The sequence below is a fragment of the Typopeltis vanoorti genome, chromosome 9 (genome assembly GCF_054136105.1).
Source record: "Typopeltis vanoorti isolate ZY-2024b chromosome 9, IOZ_Tvanoo_1.0, whole genome shotgun sequence".
NCBI lineage: Eukaryota > Metazoa > Arthropoda > Arachnida > Uropygi > Thelyphonidae > Typopeltis > Typopeltis vanoorti.
In genome coordinates, this window is record NC_143557.1 from 62,057,864 (window position 1) to 62,075,295 (window position 17,432).

At 37.1% G+C, this 17,432-nt stretch overlaps 1 protein-coding gene across 4 annotated transcripts in view; it reads right to left on the reverse strand.

The window, feature by feature from the left end:
• Positions 1-17,292, reverse strand: part of LOC150103085 (Fanconi anemia core complex-associated protein 24-like) — an 81,156-nt gene extending 63,864 nt beyond the window's left edge. The window contains exons 1-2 of one of the 4 annotated variants that reach the window (XM_090397839.1): positions 17,041-17,136; positions 11,302-11,783 (exon numbers count right to left, since the gene is read on the reverse strand). In XM_090397839.1, coding sequence (XP_090253965.1) covers positions 11,302-11,517 — 216 coding nt within the window. In that variant the 5' untranslated portion in view covers positions 11,518-11,783; positions 17,041-17,136. The other 3 variants (XM_090397841.1, XM_090397838.1, XM_090397840.1) reach the window with 3 other exon arrangements.
• Positions 17,293-17,432: the final 140 nt, after the last annotated feature.

The window sequence follows — 17,432 nt, forward strand, 5'->3', positions numbered from 1 at the left end:
ATTCAGCTTTGAAATAATGTGGGATTTAATATCCTCTTAATTTAAATAAATTAAATATTTACAACCTGAAATTTCACCAGCTTAAGCTAACATTATCATAGGCACTTTATGCTCTCTATTGTGATGTTTCATGATTATTGCTGATAAGTGGATAGGACAGCATGCCAAACTTTATGTAGAATTATACCATTTCTGGGAACAGTCTCTGTGATTTAAACTGGGATTTATGTAGTAGCTTTGCTTTTTTCCACCTGATGAAATGATCTTCATCTGAAGCATGATAAGCTAGTCCACTTTTTGGTAATCCATCCTGTTTGTTCAATCCCGCATTGACAGGGGGGATAAACTGACACCTGGGAAGGAGGATCCTGGTGATCCTTAATTTTTCTAAGGAAATTGGAGACTTTGTCCAGAGGTTTGTAAACTATTCTGAAAATTTTACTGTTTCAGGAGTGAGCCCAGTTATTGTTGTACCTTTTGATATGAGGTAAAGATATGGTGTGTGTGTGTGTATATTATTATTATTACCCCAAGACCTCATGGAGTCAAAGACTCATCTGGGAGGTCCTTTTATCACACACACATCTCATCATACCGGGCCTTAAACACACTCAAACTCTTTGCAGACACCACACTCTCAGACAAGGCATTCCAATCATTCACTCTGCATGAAAAAAATCTGCCTCTCACTCCCCTACTCACACCATCTTTATACAGTTTCCAGGGATGACCTCTGATTCTCCCCTGATCTCCCACTATTCTCTGTAGAACTTCTCCACCATTGATCTTATAACAACCCCTTACCAACTTGTAGGTTTCTATCATATCTCCCCTCTTCCTCCTCTCCACCAGACTCTGCAAATTACATCTTCTCAATCTTTCCTCATACTCAACATTCCAGAGGTCAGAAACTACCTTAGTCAGTCGCCTTTGGACCCTTTCCAACATCTCTTCATCCTTCTGAAAATCCGGCGATCAAATCTGGGCACAATAGTCCATGTATGGCCTAATCAAAGCCTTATACAACAGAACAAGAATCTCCCTACTTCTACACGTCAGTGTCCTCTGCATCATTACCAGAAGCCTTTGTGTTGTCTTCACAACTTTGGCGACGTGTCCCCTAAATTTTAGATCCTTATCCAATATCACCACCAGATCTCTTATTTCCTCTACCTCCAACAATATGTTCTCACCAAGCATAAATTCTGCATCCCATCTTTGTTTTCCAAATTTTAAAACCTTACATTTTGCAACATTGAACTCACATCCCCATTTCCATGCCCAATCACTCAATTGATTCAAGTCATCCTGTAAGGCACAACATCTTTACTACACTTCATGGTTCGTCCCAACTTTGCATCATCTGCAAACAACTGAATATCTCCATCCAAATCTTCGCCAATATCATTAATATACAAGTTAAATAGTAATGGCCCTAAAACAAACCTCTGAGGCACTCCACTAGTGACTTTCTTTTTCCTGGATATCGCACCCCCCATACACAACTTGTTGATACCTATCAGATAGCCAGTCTCCAATCCAATGCACTAATCTAATATCCAACCCCATCTGCTCTAGTTTCACTGTCAACTTATCGTGAGGTACTCTATCAAAAGCTTTGGCGAAATCCAAGTATATTACTGTGTATCCTTCTCCTCTGTCCAAGGAAGCAGTCACTTTATTGTAATAAGTAAGTAGATTACTAAAATATGACCTGCCTTTAGCAAATCCATGCTATCCATCAAAGATAATACCATTGTTGTCTACCCAACTCTGGATCCTAGTTCTCACCAGCTTCTCCAACAACTTACCACAATACCTGAACACAGATAGGCCTATAGTTTGATGTTTGAGTTCGATCACCTCCTTTATGAAGTGGCACAATCTTGCCCTCCTTCCACTCCTTAGGAATTTGACATTATTAGTCTGGTTGAGGGGGAGGTTTTTTTTTAGAAGTCTTATGAGAATTTTGTGTTATCACTGTTCACATAAGTTCAATACAAGGAAGAATAACTGTGTTGAATGATGACTGTTGGGAGGTGACTGATGCAGACAAAATGGTTAACTTACTGAGTGATCATGTTGGAAGGTGTATTATCCAGGTGGATGATACTGTAGTAACAAATGTGATATGAGCTGATGTGTAAATAGCAGTAGGGAATTGAGAAGTGCACAGAGTATTACAGATCCTTAACAAGAATAGTTATAGGATTAGATGGCATTTCAGCTAATGTATTATGAAAATGTGAGAGAGAATTAGTAGTTCCTTTTACAGATTATTAAAGTCTTGGCCCTGGGTGGGTCTCAAAGGAGTGGAGAAGGGCAAAATAGTTCGCATAAGGGAGACTCCAAGACCGAGGCAGCAAATTATTGACCAATCAGCATCTCAGGAGTGGTGATTAAGGTATTGGAGAAGTTGGTTATTACAGACTCCACGTTTCAGACAAAATATTACAGAAATTGCCAAAATGGCTTACAGAGTTATATGATTATTAAAGAATACCTTGACACAAACAGAGAAAGGAGGTTATTACACTTCTTTATAACCTTTACAAGGTTACATCTGAAATCCTAAGGTTTTTCTTTTTAATCCAGTTAGCTGGGCTACATTTGACAAATTGACAGGTGTTGTCGTCTCGGATGAATAGTGTCATAATAATTAGGCTTGTGGACTTCTAGCAATCCCCCATGGATTAGTCATTAATTCCCCTGGAATAATGTGAAAATAACAATCTCAACTCTTACTTTAAATATTGTCTATACTACCACTAATGCTGTAGCATTAGTTGCTATTTTTAATTATAGCACAATATAACTGAAATGGTTCCCTAGTAGTTTTTTGTCCTAGTATAATTTTGTCTATAGGCTGATGTGTCTGTATGCAGGATGAAAAACCCGAATTTCTGGGAGAAAAAACCTTGCTACCTCCATACGAGATCGGCTAACTCACCTTCAAATGAAAAAAAAAAAACCCATTAAAGATTCCTCCCACTGGGACAAGAATTGAACTTAGGCCTTTTCCAATCAAAGAGCGCAACATACTGTTGTTCTTCTTACAATTGTGCACGAAGGCACATATTATATACATATGGAGTATAAGAATATATATTATAACATATATATGATATAATTATTATTACAGTAATGATATATGATAGTGATATTATCATTACAGCAAACCTCCTGAAGACTAAGGGAGTGAGGAAAAGAGAGGTTTATACAATAAACATTGTGTTGCTTAAGTTTCGCTGGAAATTTCACTTGAATTAAAATAAAGAGGAAGTGGATGAATAACTTCAGTCACTCAACCATTTTTGTCGAAAGGTTTGGAAAACTTTTCTTTCTCTCTTTACATTGCTTAAAGTCTCCTGGCAATAGGTCCTTCAGCACAATGAGGTGATAACGAGAAGCAGTGTTAAAGAAGAGAGGAAACGAAAATGCTCAGTTACTACACTAGAAATGGCATCCTTCATATGGTTTTATTATTTTCTTTATCTCCATGGAGTCGCAAGACTCATCATGGGAGGTCACTGCAAGTCAATAATAAAATTTAATGTACCACTTAAACTTATCCACAGTTTGCACTTACACCATTCTCTCAGGCAATGCATTTCATGCTCCCACCACTCTCCATGCAAAAAAATGTACTTCTTACTCTTTTATCCACTGCTTCCTTTTGCAACTTCCAGGGATGACCCCATGTCCTTATTCCTTCCATAAGAAAAAAGCTCCCAGTGATAATCCAACAATAATCCCTTAAAAAAGCTTAAAATGTCTCAATCATATCCAACCCTCTTGTCTTCATGCACCAAACTCTGCAATATACATGCATAATCAAGATTGTCCACATATCATTTTTGTTATCCATCTCTATACCTCTCCAAGGATATTCCATCTCCTTCAAATCCGAGTGACCAGCTAAGCACAGAAATCTAGATGTGGTCTGATCAAAACTTGATGTAATGGGACCACCACCCTTTTATTTCTCGTGATCAATGTCCTCTTCAATATTGTATCAATTCTCTGAGATGTCTTCACAATCTTTGTAATATGTTTTCTGAGCTTAAAATTTCTATCTATGATCACTCCAAGATCCGTTGTTTGCTCTATTTCTTCCAGTATAACTTCACTAAGTGAGTATGATGCATCCTATCTGTGGATCCAATGCTGGCCTGGTTGGCCAAGTGGAGTCCAAACTCATCGAGTTTGGACTCCTTGGAGGTGTCACGTAATAATAATTTCAAAACCTTACATTAAGTTACATTAAACTGATATTCCTATTCATTTGTCCACCTCTGCAGCTTATTCAAATCTTGAAGAGCCAAAATCAGCACTATTACCTATAACCCTCTGACACTTCACATCCAGTGTTGGTGCCAGGTTATTTTGAGCCCTAGGCAAAGTTTACAAGTATGCCCCTTATTTCACAAGTTGGATATTTTTTAAAATGAAATTTTAAATATAAAAAATAAAAATTATTTTGGCATGCTTTATTAATAATATACAGAGTAATATACAATATGTATAATATATGAAAATCAAATTTTAATTTTTCTTGCTTTCAATTTTGCAAAATTTTGAAAGTTTTGCACCCCTTCATGGCTTGTGCCCTAGGTGGTTGCCTAGTTTGCCTAAATGGTAATGCCAGTCCTGTTCACATCATGTGTAAACAGAACATTTCCAGTAGTCCCGTGACAATATCATAGGCATAAAGATTGAACAGTAGTGGTCCTGGTACTGAACCTTCAAAATTCTTTCATCCAATGCATTGCTCTAAGCTGGTTCTAAGTCTGTGAAAGCTGCCTGCCTTATAATTCAACATAAATTCTTTCTAGAAGCACTGAATAGACCATATGTCTGTTTATCCTCCAAGTCAGGACTGCATGGTCACTCTCACCAACATGGGAAAGTATACTGACATCTCAGTCACAATCAGATTCTATGACCAAATCCAAAACTCTCGATCCTCGTGTTCTCTCCACCACATGCTGCCTAAGACAGCTGTCCCTCAAGAAATCCAAACTCAGTTCCCTTATTGATGCATGCTGTCTCCTTTGCCCAGTTTATATCGCTATAGTTGAAGTCACCCATAATGATGACTTGCTCTGCACTTCCCAAACTAATTTTCCTAAACATTTCCTGCTCATCACCAGTTATATTTCTTGGTCTGTAGCAACATACCACTAGACATCTGGTCTTATAAAGATCTATCTCACACTATATACTCTCATAGCCATTAGTTATTTTCACCACAATTTTTCCTGAGAGGGCACAATTCATCTCTAATCATGAGTAACACTACTGCTGCACTATATCCTTCAATTTTTATCCCTGTTTGAACATCCTCCTCACTCAGCCAAGTTTTACTAATATCAACAATCTTTGAAGAGACAATCAGTCAATGCCACAAACTGATTCCTTTTATTCTCAATACTCCTAGCATTCGTGTACAGAAAAACCAGTGCCTTGCTAATATTCTTATAGCCATTATTACTTCCTGCATATTTCACCTGACTCTGCAATATTGTGGTATACCCTTTCATTTCTCAAGCCATTATCCCCACAAGACCATTCCTACTACATTTCACCCATACAATTCTAGTTTCCATGCATTGACACAATCATTTGTCTACAAAACCAAATGCCTGCATCCTTTTGCATTCAAATATAATCTATCTTTTGTGTATAGCTTTCTTACTCTATGCATCCACATATTTCAGACCTCTCTTCCTATACATTCTCACTGTCATCTCATTTGTTATCACTGATGTTCACCCTGCATACCAAGGCAACACACTATCTTTCCTCTGATGCATTACTGCTACACTATCCTTAACATCAATCTCAAATCTCTCACTACACAATTCCTCTCAGGTCATTTGTATCTATAACAATTATTACTATTATCTCTACATTTTCACCTCTCTTCATTGCCACTCTGTCTCTTGCTATCCTTCTACCCAGTAAATACTCCTCTGGCACACCCTGAATCATCCAATCTCCATACATGATGTGCCTAACTGATTCATTCATCCTTCTTTCATTGGCATCCCTGACGTTTTCTGCTTCCAATCTTTCTTTCTCACTTTCCCTACATTTCATCTCTCTCTCTCTCTCTCTCTCTCTCTCTCTATAACTACCTTCCACACTTTTGACTTTCTCCAACTTCCTCTCTTCCCCTGTCTCTCCCATTATTTCATGTCCTTCTCTCATTCTCCTTGCCAACCTGTCCAGACTCCTGATCTCTTCATTCACCCTCCTCAACTGTCTTCATGCCTTCCATCTCCTTTCTCAACAGTTGTCTCTTCACACACCCCTACTTTCGACTGACATTCACACACACAATCATGGTCATCAGATAAACCATCTCCCTCTGTCAAATCCATATGTACATCTTTCACATTCTCTTTACCCTCTAATACATTATTAGTATCCACAAACTGGCATTCACTTGTTTCTGAAGCACTATCTCTACTGCTGCTGAATTCTGAGATCAAAATATTAATGTCTCCCAGCACTTCCAACCTGCCACATTTTGAAAGTACACGATGTATACATTGTTGGATCCTACTTCATCTTAATCTATACTTTGGATTTGACATGATTACTATTACGATGTTCTTAACTAATTGATAAGTTGTGAGTTGATTTCTAATTCAAATATAAAGAAAATTTATATTTAAAGACTGCACCACTTTACATCTGAATTAGTTCAAGAATTGAAGATAAACCAATCCTCAACTATTTCTCCTTAATATATATACTGGCCGAGTATATTTAACTAACTTAATTCACCTGCTTTGGTTCGAATATTTTATGAATGGTGCAGTAAAAGAGATTCAGGCAAAATACAACTTTTGATTAACAAAAACAAGCATTTAATTTTATAATCACAAATTATACACTTAAGTTCAAATCACTAAACAAGTTATTATAAACACTTCAGCCTTTCTGATAATACTGTCATACAAACTCAGACAATGGTAATTTGTTATCTTTAATACAGTCTTCTCACAGTTCTTTAAGTTCCAAATACAATAAAAATTGCAGTAATACCTCTTCACAAACAAACACTTTTAAATTTACACTTTAGCTAACTTCCTCAATAGTTACTGTTAGTATAAGGAAATTCTAGGATGAAACACTCACACTTCTCTGTATAGGAATATTAACGGTTGGAATAATCTTACCGATAATTTTTTTTCTTCACCTACTTATACGTAAACACTTTTTATAACTGTAAACACTTAAACAGTATACGGCATTCATTAAAATAATTCTTCTAAGCAATAACTGAATTAATCATCGGTCACAATACACATAAATAGACGTTGCATAAAGTACTATTGATCACTCATGAATTAAGGCAACACACAATAATTCCTTAACTTGAGGTTTTATATGCACAGTTGTTCACTCTTCCGGCATTCAATTAATTTTACAGCCTCTACTATTCTCTAGTTACTCGATGCTTTATTTCAAGATTCTGTGTGTCCTTGACAGGTCGCCCCTGAAATTATATCTCAATTCAAGTATCGCTAGTCTAATTAATAGTCTCTCAGCTGATTTCCGTAGCTATAATTGTTATTTTACAACTTATTAGCTAACTGCTTCTCGACTAGTAGACTTTATTAGCTGCTTGAGTGACTTGCCGACTCGCTATTATCGCACTGAGATTCCCGAATGCTCCAATTCCAACCTAATGCCAATCCTCTCCTTTCTCTCTCTCTTAATCTATCTAATCTCTTAATTAATAATTTCAGCATTCATCACTTATATATCTGTTCTTCCCGTCTAAATTATTCTTGTGATTTTTCTTTCTAAAACTCTATTCAATAAACCTTCTCTTCACGTGGTGTTCCAAAAACATGCTCGCTCACTTACATACGTTTCCATGACAACCAAACAAAATATAATAAAATTGAGGTATTGCATAAAGCTAAACTTCTACAAATAGGAATAAATAAAGAATATTTATATTTCAATTAATGCGCAGTTAAATTATCAAATATAAATTCTATATTAACATAGAAATAAGCTAAATAGCTTGATAATATTTTAACACAGAGTTTTTCTACTATTAATACATATATTCTTGATTAAATAATTAAATATTAGATAAAATTAAAGGTAGTTATATGAATATTAAATTATAAACAAGTGATTTACATTAAATAATATTTACAAATGTAGCCTTTGCCATGGTGGATTATGTTGGATTCTGAGGAGAGTATTAATAATTTAAATTTCTCTTCATTCAGAATCCAACAACATGCTTTGAATTTTCGCGTTTTTTTTTTTTTATCTTTTCATTGAGAAAATGATCGCAAAAAAAACATCTCATATGTAAAAAAAATGAATCCAAAAACTTGTAAAGCTGGTAGTCAGCTGCAATTTAGAAATGCAGTTTTGGACGGTGGTGAATGTGTGGAATGTGTTACCAGAGGTGGTTGTGAATGCTTTGCCCGTTAACAAATATCATACTTCTCCTTAAGGCAGTGTTTCTCAATGTGGGCAATTTGAATATTTTTGGGGGAAGTTAGAAAATGACACTGCATTTGTCACCTCATCACTGATATACTCAAAAAACTCACCATTGTCGGCGATAAATTGTCGATGTTGCAACCCTGACTTTCCGAGAAAAAAAAGCTGACATCGCTAGTACAGCAATCAACATAAATACAGTATCAAGAACTCTGAGAAAAGAAAAATGATGAGTCTATTAGAAATTTATTTAACATAAAAGGGACAATGGCATGGCTTTCTGATGAGACAGAAATGAAATACCAAAATTCAACTAGTTTTGCAAAAAAAAAAAAAAAAAAATACTGTTGCTCTTCCCGTAGTCACATTTAGTTGAATGTGGCTTTAGTGCTGTAAATGACTTGCTACTGAACAAAAGAAATCATCTGGATATCACAAACCATGGATTTGAGATTGAAAATGACTAAATTAGTACCTCAAATAAAAACTCTTTGCAGCAGACATCAAGCTCAAGGATCGCATTAACTTAGATTTTATTTTCGCCAGTTCAGTTCGATTTAAGTTTTATAATATACAAAGTGTAATATAAAATTCATATTCATTGAAGTGAAGAAAGTCTAATTAAAAACAGTTTTATCTATGTTCCTTTTTTATTTAAAGTATATATTTATATTATACTTTTTCAGAACTGGCTGACTATTATGCTAGAGGGAGGGGAGCATCAAAATCTTTGAGGCGGGGCACGATCCAAAAAACGTTCGGAAACACTGCCTTAAGGAGAAGTATGATAGGCATATATTTATGTATATACCTATATATAGGTATATATTTTTGTTCGAATAATGGTTAGTATGTCAATGTATGGTCTCCTGCGGTGAGTCTTCTGACACCATGGAGATACCCTCATAATAATAATTTAGAAATGCTCTTTATGAGTCGCTTCTTTACCGGGGAGTGTTGTGAAATGCGATATAGAGATGCAACTAAGTTGGCTTGTGATTTAGGATTTTTTCAGTTCCAAATATGAGAAACTTTGGTTTTGTAGTGTAGCTGCTAGATTAACTAGCAGAGATGTGATTAAAGTTATTAAATTACAGATTATACTGTATTTAAGAACAGCAGCACAGGTAAGTGGACTGTAATTGCAACGAGGGCGATTCGTTAGGCCTAACAGCCGACAGAATCGCCATTGTTAGCACATTTATTTCAGATCCAAATATTTGCAGAAATTACTTGCGTTCATACGCAAATCGTCAATGATGAATGTGTTAGATTTGGACGCCCTCACAGATTCTCTGGATGAAGGGGCAGCGTTAATTCTAGTAAATAAACTTCAAAGGAAGTTTAAGCTAAAATGGCCATCTAACATGATAGATCCTGACATCATTATAGACTCTCTAGATAAAGGACTTGCATTCAGCTTCATAAAGAAACTCCTTAATAAGTTCGAGCTTGAATGGCCTGGCTTCCTAAATCTTACTCTTTACCTGAGACTGATGAAGATCAAAATGAAGACGCTCTTCAAATGGAGGAAACATTAAATCTAGTAATCTCAGACTCTACTCATTCAGATCAAGGAGAGATGCACACGTGCAAAAAACGCAAAACTCTGGCCTCTGAGTCAGTAAACGAAAATGGCATGGATGAAGATGCCCCCAACACAGATTCTTCTGCCTCCATCAATGAAAAGGTGCCTCCAGTCATTCTTAGGGAAAAGCAGAGATGGAGAGTCTTAAGAACTACCATGGCCAACCTACAGATAAATTACTCCACTGCCAAGAACACAGAGGAGGGCATCAAAATTCAGCCCGCTACAGTGACTGACTATAGAAATTTAACCAAGAAGTTGGATGTAAGAGGTATACAATACCATACCTTCACACTTACCTCGGAGAAAAATTTAAAAGTGGTACTCAGAGGAGTATCAGAAGACACTGAAACAGCTGAAATAGCTGCTGACCTCAGCATGCAAGATCTGCCTCCCATAAAGGTCAGTAGAATGTACAGATCAAACAAGACCCCTATGCCTCTGGTATTGGTGGAAATACACAATATCTATAAAAATATTTATAACTTGAAGACAATCTGTGGGCTTAAGGTCTCACCGGAGCCACTTAGGAAGAGGGCCTCTTCTGGGCAGTGCCATAGATGCCAAAAATTTGGTCATGCCCAGAAGTTGTGCAAAGCTCAATACAGATGTTTAAAATGTGGTGACACCCACCCCACACATTCCTGCTCCAAGCCAAGAACCACACCGGCTAAGTGCGCTAATTGTGGTGGCCCCCACCCCACAAATTACAGAGGGTGCATTTGCCACCCAAAAAACAGGCAAACCGAGTTAATCAGTCAATCTACCTCATTATCAGAAACGAGAGCCCCAGAAGCTCAAGTTCATCAGGCTCCTGTTAGTTTGAACAAGATGACAGGTGTTCACCCACAATCAACTGAGCCCCCCAAGAAAATAAATCTTCAACACCAAACAAGAACATATGCTGACGTGGCCCGTCCCAAAAAAGCAGTCCATGATCAGAATATGCCGAATCCACATTCAAATATAACAGCCATCATCACCTCTTCTCTTGCAAATATGTTACAGGATTTCAGTAACGCAAATCCATCACTAAGCACTACAAAAAGTTTCTTGCAGCAAACACAGTCCATTTTATCTGCACTCTCCAATGCATAGGAAAAAAATTTTCCCCAGATTCTCTAATGATTATTGCATGAAATGCCAACGGCCTTAAAAATAAAATACTAGAAGTACAGGAATTCAATGACAGATATAATCCGGATATATTATTAATTAACGAAACTCACCTGAGACCTGCTGACAATCCTAAATTCAAAGGATATCAACTTTACAGGAATGATAGGCTGGATTATAGAGGTATTGGTACAGCCATCCTCATCAAAAATCACATCAACCATCATGCTGTAGCCATTCCTACAACCACTAATCTCGAAGTCACAGGTATCAATGTCATCACAAACTCTGTCGGAAACATGCTGCTTATAACCCACCATCAAAAACATTGCTGACCACAGATCTGGATGCTATCCTCGGCATTAAACTACCAGTTATTATCGCCGGAGATTTAAATGCAAAACATCACGCCTGGAGCAGTAGGTCTATAAATAGGAATGGCTGCATCCTCTTTAACTACACAAACTCAAATTGCGCAGCTGTGGCTGGCCCCTCAGTGCCAACTCACCTCACCACAGTCCCACTGCCTCATCTGACGTCTTGGATATATTTGTCCTTCAGAATGTCAACCTTCAGTGCACCTTGGTGTTGGATTCTGAATAAGGAAAAATTTAAGTTATTAATATTCTTTACAGAATCCAACTTAATCCAAGGCTATACTTGTAAAAATTATTTGATATTAATTCCATGATTGTAAATTATTATTCATGTAATTGCCTCGAGTTTATTTATTAAATTTTATTAATTAATCTAAAATATGTGTTAGCAATGATAGGACCTTGTATTGAAATATTATTCTGTTTATTTTGATTATTCCTAATTTAATATTATGAGGAATTGTATATATATAATATAAGTTTAATATGCCTTATGTGAATTATAATATTTTCATTTTTATTTATCACTACCAGTATGTAAAGGTATAATGTTATGCAATATTTCTGTTTTTATTTTATTTTGTTTGTTACTATGGAGACGGGCTAGAAATAGCTAGTGCATGCATGGATCACGAGATATGGTATTCAACTGCAGAGAAGGAATTGAGATAAGAGAGCGTGAGAAACAATTTTGGGCGGGAAAAAGGAGGGAGGTATATAAGCTGAGAGCGGAGAAAACCGAGGGCTCCTCTCTTTTTCAGGACCGACCATGCTGGGACATGAGAGCATGAAGTATAGCACAGACAGATGAGGAAAATACTAGAGGCAGCAAAGTGAATGCAAAGGATTGATGTGTCTAGAACTTTAGTGCTGTAATTGGACTATTTAAGGACCGGGAAAGTAATAGGCAACTGAGAATAATTCTAGAAGTTAAAGAATTACTACGTGTTCCATTAGTTTCATGGAACTATAACAGAGAGCTGAATTGGTCGAATAGTGTTAAAGAGGGAATGAGCATTTTCCTTTATCCAAGTACGTCTATACTCGTGAAGTGCGACCATTAATAGTTCAGTTATCATTGAGAAGATTCATTCTAAATAGTGTTACCATAGTGTGCTAAGTAAATATAGTTATAAAGAGTGCCCATAGTGAAATTGATGAGCAAAGGATTTATCCGGTAAGAACTGTCCAATTTTATGTTACTTCAGTGCAGATATATATGTGTAATTCCTCCTGTTATTCTCCACATTAACTATAACATTTTTTGCTGAAATCAGCCAGAGTATGAAGTAGGAAAGTGTATACTCATGAAACAGTTATTGCCACCATTAATGTATTGAGACTTTACTGACTGTATGATAATAGTTAAATTTATTACTAAGAGATTTTGTGATATTGAACTCTATTAAAAGTTATTTTAATATTGTGAAAGCTATAAGTCTGATAGCAGAATGCCCATAGACTGAATCTGTAAGATGTTGTGACCAGTTAAGCTAAGACATTTATATTATCTTGTTTTCAGAATTGGGTTTATATGTATAATATATAACCCTGAATTAAATGTTTTGTTTTGATGATTTTAAAATTGTGTCTCCTTTACTGCACCGTTCATGACATTATCGGACCTAGCACGAGCTTCAAACATAAGAGATAAACTCGGTCTACGTAAGAAATAATATTGATATAAAATTAGTTGATGGTTGGTTTCACTAATTTTCATTAGACTAATCTAGATATAGAGTGGCACAGTCTAAAAATATAAATTTCTCTATATTTAAATTAGTAATCAACCAGCTACTTATTACTTGTTTAAGAACAGAGTTAAAACAAGATGGCGGATCAAAAACAAGGAAGTACAATCCAACACTGGAATCATTGAATGAATTATCAGACCACCATCCTATTTTGCTCCAACTGGGTTATCAGAGGGGACTTCCCCCTTCATCTCACGCCTTCATTCCCTGGGAAAAACTATCCAAAATGCTTCCAAACTACATTGATCCTGTCCCTCACATTAATTCCAAGGAAGAAATTGATTCTGCAGTCAAAAAACTTATTGATCAAATCAACACAGCCATAGCATCTATCACTTCAAATTCAATTGCTTTCAAGCCTAAATGACTACCAGATGACATAATGAACTTAATCAGGGAAAAAAATAAAGCAAGAAAAAGATACCACAACACCAGAGCACCCCAAGACAAAACATATCTCAACAAAATGAACAGTGCAGTGAGAGATGCACTTAAAGTCCACAGAAACAAACTATGGGAAGACAAATTAGCCTCCATATCACCTGGTGATCAAACCATCTGGAAGTTCCTGAGAAACATCAAAAACAAAAAAATATCTCTTCCTCCTCTCAAATCTGACCTGAACATTGTTTACACAGATGCAGAAAAAGCTGAAACTATAGCTAAAAATTTAGAAAAACAGTGTAGCCCTTCATACAAAAATCTAAATTTCAATCATATTTACAAAGTCCACCGCCACGTCAGACACGTGTTAAAACGGCCTGATACCTGTACCAGCCAACTCACACCTACTTCCCCAGCTGAAATTTATGACACTATAAAGAACTTAAAGAATAAAAAAGCTCCAGGGCCTGATGGCATATCCAACAAAGTTATTAAACTGCTACCCCGAAAGGCCATCGTACATCTTACAATAATAAATGCTATGTTCAGGTTTAAGTACTTTCCCTCTGCATGGAAGTTGGCAGATGTAGTTCCTATATACCAGCCTGGCAAGGATCCTCAGCAGCCTCAAAGTTATCGTCCCATAAGTCTGATTTCCAATTTGGGCAAAATAGCAGAAAAAGCTATCCTTTCCAGAATTAAACATCCTTCCTTCAGAACAGTTTGGTTTTTGCCAGTTTCACAGTACCACCAAACAAATCCATAGATTAATAGAGTTCATTACTCTTGTCCCCATCTACAAGGGTAAAGGGGATGCACAAGACTGTAAAAATTACAGAGGAATAAAGTTGATGTCCCACACAATGAAGATCCTAGAAAGGGTTCTTGATGGTAGATTGAGGAAGGAGGTGGAGATTGCAAAGGAACAATTTGGATTCATGCCTGGTAGATCAACAACAGATACTATCTTTGGGTTACGGCAGATGATGGAAAAATATCGAGAGAAACAAAGGGAGCTACATCTGGTATTTATTGATCTGGAGAAAGCATACGATAGAGTGCCAAGGCAAGAAGTCTGGAGGTGTCTGAGGGAGAAGAAGGTGCCGGAGAAATATGTCAGGTTGGTGCGGGAAATTTACAGAAATGTGAAGACAAGTGTTCGGACCTGTTTGGGACAGACAGAATGTTTTCAAGTAACAGTTGGCTTGCATCAAGGGTCAGCATTAAGTCCGTTTCTGTTTAATATTGTGATGGAGGTGGTAACAGAGGAGGTGAGAGAAGATGTGTCTTGGACAATGTTGTATGCAGATGACATCTTGTTGTATGTAGATTCAAGAGAAGAAGCGGGAACTAAACTGGAAAGATGGAGAAAAGTACTGGAAGAGAGGTACGAGACTGAGCAGAAGTAAGACAGAGTATATGTGTTGCGCAGTCGGCGGCGGCCAGGAGACAGATCTGGAGCTGGAAGGAAACGTCATCAGGAAGGTGAGAGACTTTAGATACTTAGGTTCAACAGTGGAAGAAGATGGAGGAGCTGAGAAGGAAGTGGGATGCAGGATACAAGCGGGTTGGAGGGAGATGGCTGGAGTGTTATGCGATAAGAGGGTGCCGATCAATCTGAAAGGCAAAATTTATAGGACAGTAGTGAGGCCAGCTATGACATACACTATAGAAACTGTAGCCCTGAGGAAAAATAACATCAGCAGGATGGAAGTAGCAGAGATGAGAATGCTTAGGTGGATGTGCGGTGTGACCAGAAAGGATCGTCTGAGAAATGACTATGTCAGGGGAACAGTGAAAGTTACGAACTTAGGAGCAAAAATACAGGAAGCAAGGTTGAGATGGTTTGGTCATGTGATGAGGAGGGAGGACGAATATGTGAGAAGAAGGGTCATGCAGATGGATGTGCAAGGAAGGCAGAAGCGTGGGCGGCCAAAGAAGAGATGGAGGGAGCTGGTAGAAGAGGACTTGAAGATGAAGAACTTGGATGTGGTGACAGCCCAAGACAGGAAGGTGTGGAGGAGACTCATTACAAACAGTGACCCCACTTAAGTGGGAGAAGCTGCAGAAGAAGAAGATTACCACAAGTTACAATTGGCACTAGTACACTGGAGCAGTTTTTCTCGACTTAGAAAAGGCGTTCAACAAATTATGGCACTTTGGACTGCTATACAAGTTGATTTTAGCTGCCATTCCATTAGATCTAGTCCAAATTATAAAATCATTTCTTAGTGGCAGACGAATGCAAGTCAAACTAAATGATATATTATCTAACCAGTGATGAATCCTGGTAGGAGTGCCTCAAGGGTCCCTACTGGCACCGATACTTTTCACAATTTACATGGCGAACATTCTGCACAATCCAATGTCATCCATCATTGCCCTATACGCAGACGACACAGCTATACTAACCAGATCTATTAAACTGCACCTTGTCACCAAGAAACTGCAAGAAAACCTGCAGAGATTAGAGCACTGGTTCTCGGAATGGAGATTGCAAGTAAACCTTCAGAAGAGTATCGCCATGTCTTCACTAAAAACTCAATATCTCCCAAAGATGACATCTTCCTATTTAATATCAAGATTCCTTGGAAAGCAGAAGCCAAATATCTGGGTGTACTGCTGGACAGAAAACTAACCTTCAGTCCACATATAAAAGCCTCATGTAAAAAAGCATCAAGAGTCATTGCACAGCTTTACCCTCTTATCAATAGGAATAGCAAGCTGGATACCAAAATAAAACTGCTCCTTTATCAGTTGATGATTCAACCCATTATTACTTATGCGTCCCCAGCCTGGAGCCACACCTCAAGTACAGATATCCTCAAACTACAGAGAGTGCAAAACAAATGTCTCCGCATGATCTTAAACGCACCATGGTATGTCAGAAATGTCCAACTCCACCGGGATACAAATATCCCCTACATCTACTCTTTCCTGCTGTCTTCGGCAGTAAAGTTCTTCTCAGCATCCTCTTCACATCCAAATTAATTAGTGCAACATGCAGCAAATTATGATGAATCAGACTTCTCCAAATATAGGCGACCCAAGGCCTATATTTGGAGATTGAACATACTTCCAAATGAAGATATTTAAATCGCACCCACTCAGGCAGAGTACTTAGCTCATAAACTTTTCCTCACACAGTAATCTTATCAGATAGCAGGGATTATAAAAGCATTTTGCTTCACCCTTATAGTCAGCATTGTCTTGCTTCTTTACCGTTGTCAAATACATTCCCAAATGATCAACAGAAAATTAATAAACATTATAAGGTTAAATATTTAACGTCTAACAACAAATGCATAAACAACGGCGGTAAAATATAAGCACTTACGACGAAGGTATGAGATTAGCAAACTTCCATTCCATCTGTCATTAACTACCACATGACCAATTGGCACTTTTATGTCTTTACGTACTGGGGTCTGTGTTTGTTCGCACATACTATATGTATGTATGTATATATATATATATATATATATATATATATATTGTTTTTAATCCTGGATTTATCTTATAATATGGGAAATATAAAGTTAAGTATGCAGATCTGTTTCTTGTACCTCAATTTAATGGAACAAAGAGCAGCCTACCACGTTTTCAAAACAGAAAATTAGAACAAAATCATAATATCCGCCAATTTAACGTCATCTGCTGTTAAAAACAGCAAGTAGTAACTTCTGTCAATGAATATCAGCATTAACTTTATATTATAAACAAAAATAT